Below are 22,663 nucleotides of genomic sequence, written 5' to 3' on the forward strand. Positions count from 1 at the left end.
GAGTAGACGTGTACTACCTTATTGGGATGTTTTGCGAAGAGAGAATAAAACCTAGCTGATATTTTGGGTGGGTGGGAGAGGGAGGCCACACCCAGTGGTACTCAGGCCTTCTGGCTTTGCCCTTAGGGGACTATATGTACTTAGTTCAAACCCAGGTAAGTTTAGTGCCTTACCTCTCTATATGCTAAAGAAGAATTAAAAACATCTAAGTTTTGTGAATTTCCTTCATTAACTTTTGGATATTCTTCCCCGCCATTTTTTTTCGGGGGGGGGGGGCTTTTTGGATCAAACACAGTGATGCTCAGGGGTAACTCCTGGCTCTGCACTCAGGAATTATTCCTGGCGGTGCGTGGGGAGCCATATGGAATGCTGGAGATTCAGCCCAGGTCAGTTGCGTGCAAGGTAAATTCCCTAACTACTGTACTATTGCTGTGGCCTTCCCCAATCCCTTCTATTCCCATCTTGATTTGATTTCTTGTGAGATCTTGCTGTAGTGTTTGTACTTTTTTTTTTTGGCTTTTTGGGTCATACCTGGCGATACACAGGGGTTACTCCTGATTCTGCGCTCAGGAATCACCCCTGGCGGTGCTCAGGGGACCATATGGGATGCTGGGAATCGAACCCAGGTCAGCTGCATACAAGGCAAATGCCCTACCCACTGTCTATTTCTCCAGCCCCTGTTTGTACATTTTTTAATTGTGCTTTCTAGGGGTTGCATAACAGGTTGTGGTGCTCTCAAACATGGCTTTGTTACTGGTTGTGCTTTAGTTGTAGTGTTTGCTGGGAGTTGCATTGTTTGGTTGTGTTCATGCGCATTCTGATTGTAGTGCTAACAGAGGATCACTGTGTTGCTCATACATTGCTGCACTTTCGGACTCTAGTGCATTCTGGGGTCATACCCCTTTAATTGTAAAGCTTGCATGCACCTGGCTGTAATGTAGTTGGATATTACTTGTGATCACAGATAGCAGAGTGCTAGTTCCAGATGACAGAACTGTTAGAATCACAGGACATAGGGCAGCACCAGGTATTAAACATGTGGCCTTAATTGTATTGCATTGTATTCTAAACTATTACACTATCACCAGATACTCCCTTTTCTGACATAGGGTATCTGAAATGAATGTGATTTGTTCTCACAGTTCTCATCTCTCTTCTTCATACCCTTTCCCAATATAGTGAAACGACTATGTACTTGTGTTTGTTGGTCTAAGGTAAACACATGGGCTGGAGAGATAATAGTTCAGTGGGCTGGAGTAGTCCTTGAGTACCAACAGGTGTGGTCCCCAAACCAAACCAGGAAGATTATCATATCTTTCACTAAAATTACCTGATTCTTTAACTTGAGTTATTTATTCACTTTGTTTGAAGAAGGGTCAGAATTTGAACATGTGGGTTATGGGAACATATTGTCTAAAGATCACTTCTTAGGGGTGGAGTAATAGTACAGCAGATAGGGTGCCTTTGATACATAGTTAGCCCAGTTTTGATCCCTGGCACTCCATATGGTTCCCTGAGCTCTTCAGGAGTGATCCCTAAGTTCGAAGCCAGGGTAAACCCTGCTTAAAGTTGGCCCCAAAACGAAACAAAAGACCACTTCTTAGGAGTCATATCCTAATCCGTCTTTATTAACACTTACTCTAGCTCAAATGCTTATATTCACCTTTGACTTCATTTTTAATTTCTCTTGATTAAAATTCTCTTTATAAAAATCAGCTGTTTAATTCTTTGAACCTTTGTCCTACTTTTTAAGTTTTTAAATTTTATTTTTATAAAGTTGTTCACAATAATTTATTACATTCAATATTTCAACTCTAATCCCACCACCATTACACCTTCCCAACACTGTTACTTCGAATTTCCCATCACCTCCCAAGCCTGCCCAAAAGGCAGATGCTGAATTATTTATTTTGTATTGCTTGTTATGAGTAATCAACTAAAAATGATCTAAAATTTTTTTCTTAGAGGAAAGTATATGAAAATTGTATCTCACCCTGGAGCCATTAAGCCCCTGTAAAAGAGATCACTCACATGTTGTTACATGTTGAGCCATTTTTGATCAAGATTGGTTGTATTTACTTTACACCCTACAAATGTTGTATGCTGTTCTTGGTATATCAGTTGCATAAAGTATGAGATGGCATGGCCATGTGCTCCAGGAATTCTAAAATTTTAAATAGAATGCTAGATCTGGAGTTAAATTTTTAACTGGATGGTGATTTGGGGGTCTGGAGGCATCTCTGTGGAGTGTTTCTCTCTTCCGAGATTTATTTGTGAGTCTCTGGATCATGGCCATTAGTGAGCTTATGTGGCACCCAGACGGAGGTCATGAGCATGACTGCCAGGGACCTGGGAGCATAGGGAGATGGGAGGAGGGGGCCCATTCCTGACTCTGAGAGCCAGGAGATTTCAGTCACAAATCCCCCCACCTCGGTTTTTTAATGGATTCATTCTCATGCGTGAGGAGCTCATCCTGAGCTTGTGAAGATCGGCCTTGAGCATGGTGATGATTGGGTTCTGGAGGTTTGCAGCTGCTGGGGTTCTGTTACGGCAGGTGGAGGTTCACACCTGCCCCCCTCGGGTACCTGGATGAAGTTAGTCTGGTGCTGGGTGAGGAGACATCTCTGCAGCATGCTGCTCTCTTCTGAGATTTATTTGTGAGTCTCCTGTCCTACTTTATTATTATTATTGTTTTACTACACCTGGCAGTGCTCAGGATTAAGGCATGGATCTCTGCTTAAGGATCACTCATGGGGGGGTGCTTCAGGGACCATATGTAGTACCAGAGATTGAACTGGGGTTGGCATCCTGCAAGGTAAGGTAAGCACATTTCTATTTCAACAGCCCACATTTATCATGTCTTAGGGGTACCTTACAGCTGTCATAGGAAAACATGTTTCTCTACAGGCTTTTATATAGAACAGTGGTAACTATCCTGACGTGTGTGTGTGTGTGTGTCTTTTTTAGTCTAGTAAGGAAGAGGCAAGCAATGACAACTGAAAATGAAGATCTTGGGGGGAGGAAATAGTTATCTTCTCTTAGAATTGAATGCAGTTTAAAAATACATTTTGAGAATTTCAGAATGTAGACAGATCATTTTGTCAGCTGCTTGCTGTTTAATTACTCTGTGTACAGTAAATGCAGGGTTGCCAAGGGTGGGCTCTTTGCAGGTGTTACTGAAAGCTCTGAATCTTGCTTTACATAGCTGTATTGCTTTGTTGCTACTATAACCAGCTGCTTGCTGATTTTGCCAGTCTTCTTTAGTATAGATTGCTAAATGTATTTTGAGAGATGAAATTTGCTGGAAAAGAGTTTCAGAAAAATAAGTTGAAAGAAGCAATCAGAAAATGAGATGATTTGAAGTGGTACTTATTTACTAAAAGAAGGTTGAAAATTATTATTTTTGCGGGGAGTGGGGAGCCACAGCCGGCTATGCTCTAGGGTTACTTCTGGCTCTGCACTTGGGAATTTCTCGTGGTGGTGCTCAGGAGATCTATGGGATGCTGGGATTTGAACCTGGGTTAGCTGCATGCAAGGCAAACATCCTACCTGTTGTACTATCACTCCAGCCCCAGAAGGTGAAAATTATTAATGTCATCTTCTGGTGACAAAACCTGAAAATTTGTGAGAATTCATTATAAATGCAATAACCTGGGATTGGGGAGATGCCTGAGAGAATGAGCTCAAAGGGCTGGAGTGCATGCTTTGCATGCTGGAGCCCCAGGTTGATTCTGAAATTGCATGGTCCCCAGACATTGTGGAGCACAGATCCAGGGATAGTCCCTGTCAGTCATTATTGTGGCCCGAACTCTTCTCCTCGACTCCAAATTTAATAACTTTTTTTTTTTTTGGTTTGTTTTTGGGTCATACATGGTGGTACTTAGGGCTTGCTCCTGGTTTTATGCTCAGGGTTTACTCCTGGCTGGCTTGGGGGATCATATGAGGTGCTGGGGTTCAAACCTGGGTTAGCCATATGCAAGGTGAGGCGAGGCCCTATGTGCTTTATTATTGCTCCAGCCCCCAAATTTAATAACTTTTCTGTTACTATTACTAGGGTTTTTTTTTTTTTTTTTTTTGCTTTTTGGGTCATACCTGGTGATGCACAGGGGTTACTCCTGGCTCTGCACTCAGGAGTGACTCCTGGCGGTGCTCCAGGAGTCACCATATGGGATGCTGGGAATCGAACCTGGGTTGGCCGTGTGCAAGGCAAATGCCCTACCGCTGTGCTATCTCTCCAACCCCACCATTACTAGTTTTTGAAGTAGATGCCTTTGAATTAAAAATGGTCATAGTTTTGATTTGTGTCATTCTTCTAACTCACTGAAAGTTACTGAGCTGGGAAGGGAACTTGACCAAGAATCTAACACAGAGTTGGTGGTGTTGACAGCTTCCCCAGCATTCAGTTTTCTTGTTTTTTGGACCACACCCCAAACCCAGCTGTGCGCACTCAGGTCTTACTCCTTGCTCTCTATGCTTAGGGATCACTCCTAGCGGTGCATAGAAGGACCATATGTGATACCTGGCATCGAACCTGGGTCAGCTGTGTGTAAGGCAAGCACTTTACCTGCGGTACTATCTCTTCAGTTTCAGCATGCAATTTTCAGCCTTTTTCTTTCTCCTCCCCTCACCCCACCTCCTCCTCCTTCCCTTTTCCTCCTTCCTTCTTCCCTCTTTCTCTTCATTTTTTCTGTTTTTCTTCCTTCTCCCTTATTGGCAACAATCTGGCTATTGGCACTATCTTGTCTAAATAATCACCAGAAGGGTTTTTTGTTTGAACCTGAATCTGTTGCATGTAAAGCAAGGCACCTACCCACTGTACTATCATTTCCCCCATTCTTCCCAAATTTATGTATATATATATATATATGTATGTCTGTTCATGATGATTTTTAATACATTAAATATTCCAACACCAGTCCCACCACCATTGCACCTTCCTGTCACCATTATTTCCAAATTCCCCAACCACCCCTCAAGCCTGCCTCTATAGCAATCCCTGAATAATTTATTTTATATTGTGTGTCACTGTCACTGTCACTGTCACTGTCCTCCTGTTCATTGGTTTGCTCAAGTGGGCCCAGTAACATTGTGAGACTTGTTGTTACTGTGTTTGGCATATCAAATATGTCATGGGTAGCTTGCCAGGCTTTGCCGTGCGGGTGAGATACCCTCGGTAGCTTTCCAGGCTCTCTGAGAGGGGCGGAGGAATTGAAGCCGGGTCAGCCATGTACAAGGCAAACGCCCTACCCGCTGTGCTATCGCTCCAGCCCCTTTTCTAAGTAGCACTGTAGCACTGTCCTCCTGTTGTTCATTGATTTGCTCGAGTGGGCACCAGTAAAATCTCACAACAAATTGTGAGACTTGTTACTGTTTTTGGCATATTGAATACATTCTAAGTAACTCAGTAAAATAAACAAAAATATTTCCTTAGAAGAAAGTGTGTGAATATTATTGTAACTAACTCACTATGGAGCCATTAAGCCCTTGTACAAGAGATTACTGACATGTTGTTATAGGTTAAGCCTTGTGTATATATATTTTCTTTTCTAAAAATTTTTAATTTTTTAAATTTTTTTTTTGCGTTTTGGGTCACACCTGGCAATGCACAGTTGTTACTCCTGGCTCTGCACTCAGGAATTACTCCTGGCGGTGCTCAGGGGACCATATGGGATGCTGGGAATTGAACCCGGGTTGGCAGCGTGCAAAGCAAATGCTCTACCTGCTTGCTATTGCTCCAGCCCCATTCTTTTTAAAAATTTTTTTAAAATTAAATTTTTTTTAAGTTTTATAAAGTAGTTCACAATGTTTGATTACATTTAATATTCAAACACCAATCCCACTACCAGTACAGCTTCCCACCACCAAATTTCAGGTGTTTCCATCCCGAAAGCCAATCCCTGCCCCAAAGCAGAAATAGTGTAATATTTCCCTCTAAGGTTGGTTGCCTCCTACTTTGAATCCTATCAAATATGGTGCGTGTTCTTGGACTGTGGGTAGGGTGTGTCCTATGAAGTGTTATGCGGCTGCAAATGTGGCCACACGATCCAAGATAAAATTCACTTGTGGGTGAGGCTCGGCCAAGTGTGTGGAGAGTGGCCGTGAGCATGGCGGTGGTTCAGTTCTGAAGGTTTTCAGCTGCTGGGGCTGGGTCCCTTGGGGCAGGAAGGGGTGCCCTGAGTGAAACAGCCTGGCGTGATCTGGCAGCATGATTCTGGCGAGTGTTATGTTGCTCTCTTCCTGGAAAGAAGGACATGTGATATATTTGTATTTTCTTAACCAAGATTGGTTGCCTTCTACTTTACATCCCATTCAGTGTGATGTGCTACTCCTGGTTTACCAGTTCCTGCCCTGTTTTTGGGGGGAGGGGGCACATCCTGTGGTGTTCAGGGGCTTATTCCTGGCTCTGCCCTCAGGAATCACTCCTCATGGTGCTTGGAGGAACCTTATGGGATGCTGGGACCAAACCCAGGCCTGCCTTGTGCAAGGCAAGGGCCCTACCCGGGGTATTATATCTCTCTGGTCCCAGAAGGGATATATCTTAATTAATTAATTAATTAATTAATTTGTTTATTCTTTTTCAGTCACACTCAATGGCACACAGAGGTTACTCCTGGCTCATGCACTCGGGAATTACTCCTGGAGATGCTTTGGGGACCATATGGGATGCTGGGAATTGAACCCAGTCAGCCTCCTGCCAAGCAAATGCCCCACCCACTGTGCTATTGCTCTAGCCCCTCCAGAAGGGATTTTTATAGAGAAAGAAAAGGAAGAAAGGGCAGGCTGAAGACCAATGGGTATCAAATGAACAATAGAATCCCTCAGTGGGCTTCTCTTTCTCTCTCTCTCTCTCTTTTTCCAAATCCTTCCATGCTTCCATTGTCAGTGTGGTGCTTTGGTGACCAGGGTTGAACTCTTAATTCTTTTTTTTTTTTCCTTTCTGCTACTGCTCTTCCAAAGAAATTCTTGCCAGCTGTAGACTTCATCTTTTGATCCTTCCCTGAAGATCCCACCCCCCAAACCCGCGATTAAAATCCTTTGATTACTGTCCCTTCCAACCCGCCCCAGCAACACACACACATACACACACACACACTCTTTATTATTATTTTTTTAAAGTCTGGGTATATTTTTTAAAAAAATTTGGAAAAGACTTAGATGATTCCTGGCAGGCCTCTCAGGGCCATTTGCAGTGCTAGGTATCAAACCTGTTTTGGCTACATGGAAATTGGAAGGCAGGTACCTTACCTGCTGTGCTGTCTCTTTATCCATGAATTTTACTAAAACTTTAGTCTGTTCTCATATTCTTATTTTGTTGTGTGGGGAGGGTGGATTTGGACTATACTCGGCAGTGTTCAGGCTTACTCTGGCTCTGTGCTTAGGGTCACCTCTGGTGGGCTCTGGGATGTGGGATGCTGGGGACCAAACCCAGGTAGGCCATGTGCAAGGCAAATGCCCTACCTGCTGTCCAGCCACCGCTCTCATTATTAAAAACTGTTGGAGTACACGGAGCTTAGGTTTATCAGATTGTACCCATCACAGTGCTCCCGAGTCACTCCCATTACTTTGTCTGTCTGTAACCTCTTCTATGCTCTCTTCCCCAACCAATTTGTAAGGTCTCATCCTTCTTAGACACTGAAGCTGTACTGTAAGTTAATATTGCCTTTCTCCTCTCCTTGTCCAAACAACATATAAGCATACATAATATTAATCATTTCGTATGGACACAGTAAGAAATACTTTGAGCTTATAGAATTGCTCTCCTAGGGCCATCTCGATCTCAGACTGCAGTGCTCAGGCCAGATATCTTTCCTATTCCTAGCAGCAGGGCCCTAGTCTTGTCGTTACTTTTGGATCATGACATCATTTGCCTATGATCAAACTCTTAACTTATAGTTAAGAATCGTGGCACCTTGGCCTGGCCCATCGCGATGCCAGGGTAGCACATAACTTACCGGCTTGCCCTGGTTCCATCCAGTCCCACATCGGGACCCTGCCCTTGGAATGCTAGGAAGTGAGGGCAACTGAGGCTTAAGTTGAGAAGGCAGATGCCCAGGAGTGAATAATATTCAAAGCCAATCAATTCCTAAGTTATAAAGCATAATATTAATTAATTGTCTTCCTGTATCTATACAAAAGGACATTGCATTAAAGTAAACTGCTCAAAGACATAAGGAGAGGAGAAAGGCAATATTGACTTACAGTACAGCTTCAGTGTCTAAGAAGGATGAGACCTTACAAATTGGTTGGGGAAGAGAGCATAGAAGAGGTTACAGACAGACAAAGTAATGGGAGTGACTCGGGAGCACTGTGATGGGTACAATCTGATAAACCTAAGCTCCTGTACTCCAACAAAAAACAAACAAACAAACAAACAAACACCCAAGAGTTTGGAGAAATTACTCCCTGGGCTCAGAGTGCATGCTTTGCATGTAGGAAGCCAGGGTTTGTTCTTCAGCAGTACATAATCCCTGGAATTCTGATCTGGGAGTAGCCCCTGACGACCATCAGATGTGGTCCAAAATAAATAAAACAAACCAAAAAATCAGAGACTGGAAATGGCTCAAAGGGTAGAGGTATTTTTTAATCTCTGCCTTAATTTTCTCATTAATCCAGTGGTTACTGAGAAGCATATTTACTCTCCATGAGCTTGAAGTTTTTCTTTTTTGTGGTTGAATTATAGTTTTATAGCATAACTAGTAAAATATTTGATATGATTTTTGTCTTTGAAAGTTTATTAGTAATTGTTTTTGCATCCCAGCATATAATTTTTTGGGGGGTGGGCTTTTTGGGTCACACCCGGTGATGCACAGGAGTTATGGCTCTGCACTCAGGAATTACTCCTGGTGGTGTTTGGGGGGCCATATGGGATGTTGAGAATTGAACCCGGGTCAGCCACATGCAAAGCAAATGCCCTACCTGCTATACTATCAGTCTAGCCCAGCAGCATATAATCTAATATTTGAAATAATTCTATGTGAATCTGAAAAAAATAAAGTAGATTCTGCTGTTTGGGGAATGAAATATCTATAAATGTTTATTAAACATTTTTGTCCTAGGTCATTGTTCTAGATCAATGATATTTATTTGAGGGGTCAGTTTTGGGCCGCACTTGTTAATGCTCAGGGGCTACTCCCTGCTCTGTGTTTAAGGGTACAATCAAAGCAAGCACCTTAACCCCTGTACTATTTCCCCATCACTGTTATTTTCTTATTCTGTTTGGTTAATCTGCTCAGAGTTTAAGTGGTATGTTAAAAACCCCTACTCTGTTACGTATTTTGTGGGAGGTGGCAGTTTAGGTCTCATCTAGTCGTTCTCGGGGGCTATTCCTGGAAGTGCTTGGGGTCTGGTTTTGATGCTGAGGATTGATTTGGGGTTAGTTGCATAGGCAAGGAAGGTCGTTAATCCTTGTATTCTCTTTGGCCCTTTACATCTCTTTGTTGTACTAAGTCCTTAATCTTTTTTTTTTTTTGTTCCCTATGTTTTAGTACTTTATATTTTTTGGATCACACTAGGCAGTGCTGAGGGACTTACTTCCAGCTTGTTGCTTATGGTGCGCAGAGAGACCTGTAAGGACTGGAGATTGAACCTGGGCCTTTTGCATTCGAAGCATGTGCTTTAACCCTTTGAGTTGTTGCCCCAGTCCTGTCTTATTACCTTATTAAGCAGAAAATACGTGTTATCTGATGTAAATATAGTTCTACCTGTTCTATAAATTACTATTTGTCTTAAGGGTTGTTTTTCAACCTTTAATTTGAAGTCTGTGTTTATCTTGAAAGCTAAAATGTGGTTCCTGTCAGCAGCAGAAAGTTTCATTTCTTGGTGGAGGTCCTTTCCAGGAATACTGGGAGCAGCCAGGGCTATATCTAGCAATGTTCAGTGGCTTTGTTCAGGACCCTGGGCACACAAGGCACATGCTTCAGCCCTTTGAGCTGTCTCCTTGTCCCTTGATTTGAATTACTATTATTTGCGGGGGGGGGGGGGGCACACCTGGTAATGCTCAGAGCTTACTACTGGCTCTGTACTCAGGGATCACACTTGATGGGCTTGGGGAACCATTTATGGTGCTGGGGGTTGAACCTGGGTAGTCTGCCTGCAAGGCAAATGTCTTGCCTGGTGTACTGTCACTCTGGCCCCATCTTTCCTAAATTTTAAAGTTAAATAAAAATAATTATTAAAAAAGTAGGGACCAAAATGATCGTACAGCAGGTAGGGTGCTTACCTTGCATGTGGATCACCTGGATTCTATCCCTAGCACCCCATATGGTCACTGAGCCCACTAGAGTGGTTCCAGAGCATAGAGCCAGGAGTAAGCCCCGAGCACTGCCAGGTATGGCCCAAAACCCACTTGTCACTTGTCATCCTTTTGTTCATCGATTTGCTCCAGGGGGGCACCACTAATGACTCCATTCGTCCCTGTCACGTGCTAGCAATGGCGTATTGAGGGCTCTTTCAAGAAAAAAATTATTAAAAAGATTATAGTTTAGATAATATGGTTATAATAATGTTAACATTTATGATGGTGCGGGCCAAAGCAGTAGTTCAGCAGGTAATGTGTTTGCCTTGCACACAACCAACCTTGGTTTGATGCCGGGCATCCCATATAGTTCCCTGAGCATCACCAGGAGTAATTCCTGAGCACAAAGCCAGAAGTAGTCACCCCTGAGCATTGCTGGGTGTGGCCCCAAAACCCTTTATGATGATGGTACACAGTTTCGCAACTTTATTATCTCTAGTTTCTAAATTTTTTTCTTCCATAGTTATGTTTTAAGATTGTCCTTAGGTTTATATTATTAAGTTCTATCTTGTAACTTATTATAGGATAGATTGAGTTTACATTCATTTTAGTTGGCCTCAGTTCTACTCACCTTTCCCTTTCTCTGAATTGTGTATATTTGGTTTCTTATTACTTCTAGGTGAAATTGCTTTTCATTTTATGAGACCCTTTAATATGTCTTGCAAAGGCTGGTTTGGTAGTGATGAATTCTATATATTTGAGATGCCCCTGGGATAATTTAGAACAGAGGTTCCCAAACTTATTTGTCCTGTTGCCTCCTTTTTAGAAAAATAAATTATTCAGAGCTCCCTATGGATATCTACCTTGTTTAAGTGAACAAACAGAAAACATTCCCTAATTGCTTTCTAGACTACTCTCAACCATCTCCTCCACCAATAGTTCGAGTGCTGGTATCAATTCTTTTGGAAATACTGATTTAGAGTAGATTTATCTCCATCCTTTGTTGGGTGGAGATGCATTTTCTTTTTTCTTTTCTTTTTGTTTTTTGGGCAAGGTCTGATGATGCTTAGGAGTTACTCCTGCTCTGCATTCAGGAAATACTCCTGACAGTATTTGGGGAACTATAAGAAATGCTCGGGATTGAATCTGGGTTGGCAATGTGCAGGACAAGTGCCCTACCCACTCTGTTATTTCTCCAGCCCCAAATATGCATTTTCTTCTTCTTCTTCTTCTTTTATTCATAATGTTAATTTTAATATTATTATTTTTAATCAGTGTTACAAAGCTTTCCTGTTTGAGTTTCAGTTATACAATGACTGATCACCCAACCCTCCACCAGTGCACATCTTCCACCACCAAGAACCCAGTATCCCCCCCCCCCCCGCAGCCCACCCTTCCCCTGTCTCTATGGCAGACAGTCTCCCCCATACTCTCTTTTGTATTGGTTGTTATGAATAGCATAAGATGTTGCGCAGCAGCAAGAGCAGCCACGCCCTCCTAGAACTCCAAAATTCTAGATTATTAGGATCTGAAGAAAGCTCTGCAGTGGTTCGGGGTCTCTGGATCATGGCCTTCAAGGAGTTTAAGTAGCAGCCAGAGGGCAGTTTGTGGGTGTGACCTCCAGGGTCCCATGGAGACAGGAGGATGAGAAGGAATGGCCCAAACTCCAGGCCTATTCCCTGAGGCCTGGAGTTTGCAGTCACTGAACCTGCATACCTGCACTTCTCATTGGGTTCTGGAATTTGGCGGCCCCTGGGTTTGTTTGTTTGTTTGTTTGCTTTTTCTGAGTCACACCCAGTGATTCACAGGGGTTTCTCCTGGCTCTGCACTCAGGAACCACCTCTGGTGGTGCTCAGGGGACCATATGGGATGCTGGGAATCAAACCTGGGATGGCCACGCATAAGGCAAACGCCCCACCCACTGTACTATTACTCCAGCCCCGGCCGCTGGTTTTTAGAGGCCAGGTGGAGGGACAACACCTACCCTCGTCTGAGGCATGCCCGTGAAGTTGGTCTGGTATAAAGTCCAGAGGCATCTTTGCAGTGAGCTGTGGTTTGGAGATTCTTTTGTGTGTCTGTGGATCGTGGCCCTTGTTTCCATCTTTTCCAGAGAAACAAACTATTGGCAAATGCCCTACAGGGTGCGCCCACTTGCCCGCAGTGCACCATGCCACTGGCCCTAACTGCGGTTTTTAATCTTTTTCGAGATTTATGGGTCTCTGAAATAAGGCTAATAAATGAGGTTGTATAGCTGAGCCAGAGGTGGTTTGTGTGTGTGGCTCCCACATACCTAACTTTTGACCATTTAATTTCTTGGTAAATGACCCCAAGTTGTTGGGGTCCGACCAAAGGCACAATGACATTTTTGAGGTATCAGGATGTCTGAGGGCACCATCAGGCTGCTGATGCACTCTCCTCGCAGGTGCATCTTCTTTAATAAACACAAAGCCATTATGTTTCCAAACTAGCTGATAAAACCTGTAGTTGGTATACTACCTGTTTTTCTTTTTTGGACCATATTTGGGAGTATTCAGAGCTTACTCTGACTGTGCTTGGGATTACTATGCTTGGGACTGTGCTTGGGAGTATCAGAGTATCATTTGTGGTCCCAGGGATCAAAACTTGTCCAGTGTGCATGGCAAACTTCCTACTCATTGTATCATCTCTCTGACCCCCAGTACAGTAGTTTTTCTGTCAACTAGAGCATGTTAACAGCTCCCTGCACAAAGATACTGTGAATGATTAGCATACATAGACTGAAGATCTGGAAACTCCTGGCTAATAATGTCCCTCAGAAATGGTTATTTGTGGAAAAAGAAAAGAAATGGTTATTATTCCTTTTTTTAGTGTTTTTTACAGTAAGGTACTTGAGGATAGCTACTTCAACTGGTTCATCTCTATCCTTCCTTATATAATATGGGTTACTCAGTAAATTGGAATAGTATTCAAAGAAATTGTTCTTGATTATGTTTCCTTATGTAGCTATCATAGAAAAATTTCATATTTTGTCATAATGGTAAAAAAAGTCACATATTTTTTATGATCGCTACTGTGTTTATTTGAAATATGTACATTCAATTTGTCCCCTACTCTAGCATGTTAAGAAAAGCAGTATTGGACCAGAGCATTAGCACAGTGGGTAGGGGTTTTGCTTTGTGTGAGGCTGATCAGAGTTTGATTCTTGGCATTCCATGTGATTCCTTGAGAACCACCAGGAGTAATTCCTGAGTGCAGAGCTAGGAGTAGTGCTTGAGCAGCACTGTGTGTGCATCTCCCCGCCCCCACCAAACAAACAAAAAGTAAAGCAAAGTAATATTTTGGTTTAGATAGGTAGTACAAGGGATAATGCCTTCCATGTAGCTGACCCGGGTTCAGTTCCCAGTATTGTATATATGGTCCTGAGAGCACCAGCAGGATGGCCCCTGAGCATTGCAAGATGTGCTCTTCCACTACAAACACATGAAAAAGTAGTATCTGGACATTATACTTTTGGATAAAAGTGGTTTTATAATTAGTTAATAGCTATTGAGCTCTTTATACTGGTTTGTAGTGTTTTCAGACTTAATGAATTCTAATCATTAGTAGCTCTGCAATTAGCACAGTTTTATTTTAATGATAGAGTAGGTGAGAAGTACCGCATATAGTGAAGGTAAATGTGAATTTTTTGTTTTAGGTAAGTGTACATAAGCTCATTTTGTTTATTGCTTCATGATATAAAACTGTTTCATACTGGTGTCATGGTCAGGAAGTTTGAATAATACTGCTTTATTGTAATACTCTGTTATTTCATTTATCATATAGCGTTATGCCAGTACATACAGGCTTCTAAAGCCAGGGATGGTGGCAGCCCTTTCATTTCAAGTACAACTGAAGGTAAAAATAAAACTGAGCACACTTAAAGCTTTCTGGTGGTTCTTATATGTCTCTCCAGTGGCATTTTGTACTCTTTTGCCTTTTAACTTTCCTGTGCCTTTTATTTAAAACCAGATTTTTCACATTTATATCCCTCTAGGTGGTGGGTTCTTTGGTTTTCTCTTTTTTACTTTAATGTTCTTCTGTGTGCGCTAGTACTTTTTGGAGGGGGAAGGGGAAAAAGAGCAGAATTAAAAAAATTTCAAGTGATTAAATTTTTTTGAAGTGATTCTGACTTCACAGAATAGCTCATTTGTTTTATTTATGATCTACTTTCTACATGTCTCGAATGTCTGTATTTCTGATGAGATCATAGAAGTGCATACTTCATTCTGCATTCAAAATAAGTTGTGCTTCTATAATGTTGTTAGTTGACTTCGAGCTAACTAAATGTGACTTCCAGGGGAAAAAAACTGGATAAATTGTTTATTATTTTTTGTCCTTTCTGCCTTCTCTCCTAGGAAAATTAACCATTACATTTAATTTCATTTTGAAGAAAACAGATAGCTAGAGGTGTCCAATATTTATTGTGCTAAAAACTTTCTTAGCTTTTTTTACTGACTTAATAACTGCAATGCTTTTCCTGTTCTTAGATGGTTGGCATACTAACCCCTTTGCCTTCATTCTGTACCTTGCTGGACTACCAAATTCAGACTTTGCATAGCCCCATGAATTAAAGGGACTTTGTAGAAATGATTTTTTTATTTTTCCTTGTAGGAGAAAATTTTGAGCAGACACCGTTGAGACGAACTTTCAAATCTAAGGTCCTTGCAAGATATCCAGAAAATGTAGAATGGAATCCTTTTGATCAAGATGCAGTGGGAATGGTTAGTATTTGTTAGCTGTACTTATGAAATAATTTATAGCAGTATTATGAGTTCAGACATGAAATAGTGGTTCCAGATACCAATGACATTTGAAGAAGGTACTGTATACCTGTTGTTCAGTTTCTATATTTTGATTACTGTATCCAGAATACTAAAAGTCACAATATGTTTCTATTGTATTAAACTAATACATTGTACTGGGATTTTTTTGTGGTACCAAGTTACTTATAGTTTTGATTATAGCTGGATTTAATACAGTTTTCTTTTATTCTGTATTATATATACCAGAAATGGGTACTTTCATTTTCTCATACTAGATAGAACAGTATTTGTTATCTTACATAGAAAAATAGTATTATGAATGAAGTAGCCGTTCAAAAATTTTATCTTGGGGCTGGAGAGATAGCACAGTGGGTAGGGCGTTTGCCTTGCACGCGGCCAGCCCAGGTTCAATTCCCAGTATCCCATATGGTCCCCTGAGTACCGCCAGGAGTAAATCCTGAGTGCAGAACCAGGAGTAACCCCTTGCATCGCCAGGTGACCCCCCCAAAAAAAAGCAAAAATTTTATCTTGTGCTATATATTGTGATAAGTATTTCACGTAAATTAATCTTGAGACTATTCATCAGGTACATGCTATATAAACACACATACATGCATACTTTAGAAATGAAGAAAATAAGATTTGAAGAAGTTAAGTAATGTGTGTTAAGATACATGGCTAAGAGACAGCTGGAATTTGAACACCATAGTCTGGTTCTACTCTTCACCATGTTTTTGTGCTGCCTCTATTGCATTCTTTTTTGGTGATGGGGAATACTACTGGCAGTGCTTGGGTTCCCCAGTGCTAGCAAAGATCGAACCCGGGACTCCTATGTGCAAATCCTGTGTGCCCTTTGTACCTGCCTGGCTCCCTCTATTTTAATATTTTTTAAAAATAATTTTATCTGATGATCTTGTTTGCATTGCAATCCTCAATTCTGTGAAGTGAGAGCAAAGTAAACTATTTTCATTTTACAGACAAGAAGCTTGAGTCTTTTTATTTTTTTATGGTTTTTTAATTTTTATTTATTTATTTATTTTTTCTTTTTGGGTCGCACCCGGAGATGCACAGGGGTTACTCCTGGCTCTGCACTCAGGAATTACTCCTGGTAGTGCTCAGGGGATCATATGGGACGCTGGGAATCTAACCCGGGTCGGCTGTGTGCAAGGCAAATGCCCTACCTGCTGTTCTGTCACTCCAGCCCCGAAGTTTGAATCTTGAACTCAATTGTTTTTTACTCATCATCAATGTTTATTTCATTTTAATATGCTGTATGTTAAATCTGAGGCATTTGAGAGTTAAGTTTAAGGCCAGTATGGTTAAAAGCATAATGTAGCTTCTTTTATTTGTTAATTCAGGCAGTGGCAGTCAACTGTATTGCTAAGGGGGGGACAGAGTGATAGTAGAGTGGGTAGGGTGCTTGCCTTGCACATGACCAGTTGGGTTTGATTACCTGGTTGGTTCCCTGAGCACTACCCATGTAATCCCCTGAGCACTACCAGGGGTGAACCCTCAACACAGAGCCTTGAACATCACTGGGTGTGACCCCCCCCCAAAAACAAACAAAAACAAAAAAGTGCTTGGGGCTAGAGTGATAGTATAGTGGGTAGCGCACTTACCTTGCATGTGATCTACCTGAGTTTGATCCCTAGCATCCCTTATAGTCATTCCACCGCCACCACCCCACTACCCGCACTACTAGGAGCAGTTTCTCAGGGCAAAGCCAGGAGTAACGTAACCCCTGGGCACTGCCAATGTGGCCTGAAGCCTCCCCCACTTCAAACAAAACAAACCAAAAACTATATAGCTAAGCTATAAAACTATATAGCATTTAGCTATATAGCTATAAAAACTATATAGTATTTTACATTAATGTAAAACTAGGAAGTGGAAACTGATTCAAGTCAGTATGTCACTACTCAAGTTTCTTAATATAATTCATGTGAGTTAAAGTGGAAAAAAAGTGTATCTTTGTCCTGGTTATATCTTATTCTTACTTAATGTGAAGTGAGTACCCTGTTTGATATGAAAAATGAAGATTTTACTGATAACAGTATAGTGTAAGGTAGTAAATTTTGTTATTTTTGGTACAAAATTGTATCTAATGACTTCTAGATGTAATTATAATACCATCTCCTAATACGTCTCATGCTTACTCACCTGTCTAAATTTGCTAAGATTTCTTTTTTACCTTTGTGTTCTTTCTTCTGTAATCCAAACTAAACTTACTTCCTTTGTTTACCTGATGCGTTTTAGCATCAACTTGTTTATGAAACCTTTTCTCATGTTCCCTGCGTAGTCTATTCTGTATTAACTTAGCACTTAACATATACTCTGTATAACCCTGGTACCTGAAATATAATTTTATTTACTTATGTGATTTTGTTTATTTGCATTAGAATGGGAGATTTTAAAGGTAGGTATTTTTCTATGTTGATTATGGTATCTCAAATAGCAGAGTGGATGCTATACAATAAAAAATAATAGTATTCTGAAAAAGATCTGTAACGAGTGTTCTTAGTACTTGTTTTCTTGTCTTTTACAGTTATGCATGCCCAAAGGGCTGGCATTCAAGACCCAAGCAGATGCTAGGGACCCCCAGTTCCATGCCTTTATTATCACAAGGGAGGATGGCTCTCGGACATTTGGGTTTGCCCTCACATTTTTTGAAGAAGTGACTAGCAAGCAGATTTGCAGTGCAATGCAGACCCTCTACCACATGCATAATGCTGAATATGATGTTCTACATGCTTCTGCTGATGGCAGAGACACTGGTGGCATGGAGGATGGTGAAGGCACTCCTGGGACCAAGCTTCAACGTTTCAACTCCTACGACATTAGCCGGGACACACTCTACGTATCTAAGTGTATCTGTCTCATTACGCCTATGTCCTTCATGAAAGCATGTCGCAGTGTGCTGGAACAACTTCACCAGGCAGTCACTTCGCCTCAGCCCCCTCCACTGCCTCTTGAGAGCTACATATACAATGTACTGTATGAGGTGCCACTCCCGCCTCCTGGCCGATCCTTGAAATTTTCTGGGGTCTATGGGCCAGTAATCTGCCAGAGACCAAGTACTAATGAGCTTCCCCTATTTGACTTTCCTGTCAAAGAAGTCTTTGAATTGCTTGGGGTGGAAAATGTGTTTCAGCTTTTTACCTGTGCCCTTCTGGAATTTCAAATCCTGCTCTATTCACAACGTAAGTCAATGTTTATCAGTGTTCCTTCTCTGCATAGAGCCTCCTCTCTTTTCATATCAGATACAGTCACGGTCACGGTCCTCCTGTTGTTCATCGATTTGCTCGAGCGTGCCCAGTAACGTGTCCATCAGAGACCTGTTGTTACTGTATTTGGCATATCGAATACGTCACCGGTAGCTTGCCAGGCTCTGCTGGCAATCAGATAAAGTAGGTTAAACTATTGTGTCAGGTAGGTCGTGAAAGAGCTGATCAAATAAAAATGAATATTATGTTTGGTGGCAATAAAGTCTATAGAGAAGATGTAATTTGTGGGGTGGCAAGGTGGTGAGAAAAATTTTAGTAGGGGAGGAGAATCCAGAGAGATGGGACCCAGGAATGAGGGCCTAGGAAAGAAGAGCGCATGAGATGGGAGATGGAATAAATGGCATCTGATCAATCCAAAAAAAAAAAAAAAATACAGCCAGTAAAACAGTTACCTTGCTTGAGGCAACTGAGGTTCAATCCTGGCCATCATATGGTCTCCTGAGCACAGACCCTGGAGTAAACCCGGAACACTGTTCCTCAACACCATCTCTTCCCCATCAAGCCAGGGCTTACTCCTGACTCTGCAAAGGAATCATTCCTGGTGGTGCTTGGGAACCATTTGGAGTGCTAGGGATCCAATCCAGGTTGGCCACATGAAAGGCAAGCACCCTATCTGCTGTACTATCTCTAAAATCCCCATTTATGTTTTTATATTTTATTTTTTGGGTGGTACACCCAGTAATGTTAAGGACTTTTATCCCTGTTGAGCTATCCCTCTGGCCCTAGCTGCTTTTTTTTTTTTAATTTGGAAACACAGCGCTGCTCAGGGTTTACTCCTAGTTTTGCCCTCAGTGATAACTTCTGGTGGGGCTCTTGGGACCATCTGTGGTGCTGGGGATTGAACCCAGGTTGGCCATGAACAAGGCAATTGGTCTGCCTGCTCCAGCCCGGTTCTGGTTTATTTTAAATCAGCACAAATGGGAATATAGGGATCATTGTTTTTCATCCTCTTTTATTAATCTATCTTGGAGATAACATCTTAGAAGTTAAAATTGTTTCCTAAAAAAGTGTATGAGAAATATTCCTATAGATTTCACCAAAATGTGAATATGCAAGGATAATTTGTTAAACATTTTTTTAAAAATTTTATTATTGTACTTGGTACTTGTACTTTTCCTCCCGTTGTTCATTGATTTGCTCGAGCCGGGCTCTCCGAGAGGGGCGGAGGAATCGAACTTGGGTCGGCCATGTTGGCTGCGTGCAAGGCAAACGCCCTGCCGCTGTGCTATCGCTCTAGCCCTCTAAATTTTATTATTATTATTTTTTTCTTTTTGGGTCACACCCAGCGATGCACAGGAGTTACTCCTGGCTCATGCACTCAGGAATTACTCCTGGCGGTGCTCAGGGGACCATATGGGATTCTGGGAGTTGAACCCGGGTTGGCAGCGTGCAAGGCAAAGGCCCTTCCCGCTGTGTTATCGCTCCAGCCCCTGCAAGGATAATTTGTAATTTAGCTTTTACTGAACTTCCCTGTATTTTCTTTAGGAGTGATATACCTATATCTCTCTATATATTTTATATGTTTTATTGCTTTTTGGGTCATATCCAACAATACCCAGGGGTTACTCCTGGCTCTGCACTCAGGAATTATTCCTGGCAGTGCTCCGGGGGATTATAGGGGATGCCGGGGATTGAACTCAGATTGACCATGTGCAAGGGAAACCCCCTGTACTCCAGCCCGTGAGTTTAAAAAGCATGGGCTTGTGATGCATGCGTTTGTTGGCTGAGAACAGTGTTCCCCAGGCCAGCGGACAGTGACAGGTAAATGAGGGGACAGAGAATGGAGAAGGAACAGGGTCCCACACTGGTTGGCAGTTAGGGACCGTTTGTTTTTCTCCTCATTCTTACAGCTTCTTTCTCCTACAGCATAGTTGTTTCTTCTCCCTCCTTCTCTTCTACTTCTCATAGCATAGTTATTTCCCCCACAGCTAAGTTATTTTCTTTCAACACCCCCCTCCATCTTTTCTCTTACAGAGTAGCTATGTAGAAATCATGAAGGGTGGGGGGGTACACAGGTGAGGTTGAACATTATCATAACAAGAAACAGATGTAAAGCCCCTCCTTCAGGGGAAGTTCCTGTAGGAGATTAACTCAAGGACATTAACTCAAGGAGATGAACTCAAAGTCTCATCTGAGGGTTCAGCACTTTAGATTATTAGGAGATCCACTCAAGGGTGAGATCCCTTCTAAGGTATATTGCTTTATCCTTTCCTTAGCTAGTAATCCATTTAAAAAATCATATTGAATACTAATATTTCTAGTCACTTTTTATGGACACAATAAGAGATATATTAAGCATAAAGGTTGGCTCTTCTTGGGGACTTCTAGCTATATATCCTAGACAGCAGTCCTCAGGAGAGGTTAGTCTTTCCTAACCCCATCAGGGACCTTATTCAGTTACTTCTTTTTTGGGTCATGACAGAGTTTCTTCCATGTCTGTGCCCTTAACTTATTATACTACTTACGGCACTTAGTTTATACCTTTTTGATGCCAGGGTACCTTACAGCTAGTCCTGGTTTAATTTTTTTGTCCCTTGCCAGGGCCCGCCTTTTGGGGGTATTAGGAGATATGGGTAAGTGAGGCTTACCTCAGGTAAATATGACAGATGCCCAGGAGTAAGTATTGTTAGGAGTCAATTAACTCCCATGTTACAAAAACAAAGCATTAACTATCTTATTGAGTCTATACAAAAAGGACATTGCTAAACCATGCAAAGGACATAAAGGAAAGAGAAAAGCAATTGAGATTAGGAGTGCCTGAAGGAATTGGGTGTGCCTCTGGTGCGCTGTGGTGGGCATTACTCAGTAAACTTAAACTCCTTGGAGAAGGAGCAAGGACAAACCAATGTTATGCAACACCAGCCCTCGGAGTGAATTCTTGCAGTGATCTCTTTCTGTGCTGAAGGACAACAAGTCTGAACGCTGTGCTGATTCTTCCCTCCTTACCTCTCTGGGTTCCCCCCCCCCCCCCCCCACACACCTGATAAGTGTGTGGGGCTAACTCTTGGGTTTGGACTCAGGGATCATGCCTGGCGGGGATCAAGGGACTATCGGGGGCTCTGGGATTTAATCTAGTTGGCCCTGTGCAAGGCAAGGATCTACCCACTGTAGTGTCTCTCCAGTACTAAATCGTTTTAATTTTGAATTTTAAATAGTGATATCTGAGTTCCTCAAGATTATTGCTCTTGAGTATTCATCATTAGGAGAAAATATATTTGGAAAAAACTAAAAAATACCAATATTAAGATCCTTTCTGGAGAATAACTAGAATTTTTAGTAGTAATTGTTACGAGTATGTAGAGCAGGAAGATTTTGCTGAAAAAGCTGATAAGCAACATTTTTCATGTACTCCATGTAATTGATGTGTCCTAGAAAAGGCAGAGGGTAGACATGGTAATTGTTTAAATATTGTTACTTGATTCTTGCTTATTTTTATATATAACTACATATTTTTTATGATATATGATACAGATGTATCTAATTCATATCTATAGTTGATATAATTTAATCCTTGACAGAATGGCTTTTATTTTTGTAATTTGGGAATTGTTTCTGTAGTGGATTTAATTTTTTTTTAAAATTTTTATTAGTGAAACACTATGAGGTACAGTTGTAGACTTACAAATTTTTGTGCTTGGATTTCAGTTACACAATGATCAAATACCCATCCCTCCACCAGTACCCATTTTCCACCACCATAGCTCCCAGTATCCCTCCCACCCCTTTGGAGGGGGAAACCAGGTCGGGAGTGTACAAAGACAGCACCTTACCTGCTGTACTAGCTCTTCAGCCCCAATATCACAGTCTTGCTTGTTTTGTTTTTTGATCACATATAAGTGGTTCGTGGACTACTTCCAGCTTGGTGTTCAGGAGTCACTTCTGGTAGTGCTCAGGGAACCATGTGATGCTGTGGCTCAGACTCAGGGCCTCCTGCAATGAAAGCATATACTCCAGTTAATTGAGCTATCTCTTTGACCCTACCTGCTGTTTCGTGTCCTCCGCCCCCTTCCCCCTTTAAATCCTGGTGATGCTTAGGGCTTACTCTTAGCTCTGCCCTCATGTTCACTTCTGGTGGGGATCTGGGGAGCATATGGGGTACCTGGGAGGTATCCCATTGGCCACATGCAAAGCCTTACCTGCTGTGCTATTGCTGGCCACTGGATGCTGGTTGTTAAAAGGGGTTTGACCTCCCTGCTAGCTTCAGGGCCAGTTTGATCTGCACTCACATCTGGTCTCTATATCTCTTTCTCTGGCAGGATTATCTGAATGTTGACTTTGCTTGTGTCCCTTTCGGTTCCCACTGACAGTTTCTGTAGTTCTCATTAGCAGAAGGTTCTGTGTTCAGAATTAGAGGCAGTTTGGTC

At 41.9% G+C, this 22,663-nt stretch overlaps 1 protein-coding gene across 4 annotated transcripts in view; it reads left to right on the top strand.

Annotated features, from left to right (window-relative positions):
* The window catches only part of DENND5A (DENN domain containing 5A), a 99,855-nt gene that overhangs the window by 24,040 nt on the left and 53,152 nt on the right, over positions 1-22,663 (top strand). For 2 of the 4 annotated variants that reach the window (XM_056116036.1, XM_056116037.1), the window contains exons 2-4: positions 14,036-14,107; positions 14,864-14,973; positions 17,561-18,215. In XM_056116036.1, the coding sequence (XP_055972011.1) occupies positions 14,036-14,107; positions 14,864-14,973; positions 17,561-18,215 (837 nt within the window). The remainder of the gene's footprint in view (positions 1-14,035; positions 14,108-14,863; positions 14,974-17,560; positions 18,216-22,663) is intronic. The other 2 variants (XM_056116038.1, XM_056116039.1) reach the window with 2 other exon arrangements.

Source organism: Sorex fumeus, unplaced genomic scaffold (assembly GCF_029834395.1).
Source record: "Sorex fumeus unplaced genomic scaffold, SorFum_2.1 ptg000030l, whole genome shotgun sequence".
Taxonomy (NCBI): Eukaryota; Metazoa; Chordata; class Mammalia; order Eulipotyphla; family Soricidae; genus Sorex; species Sorex fumeus.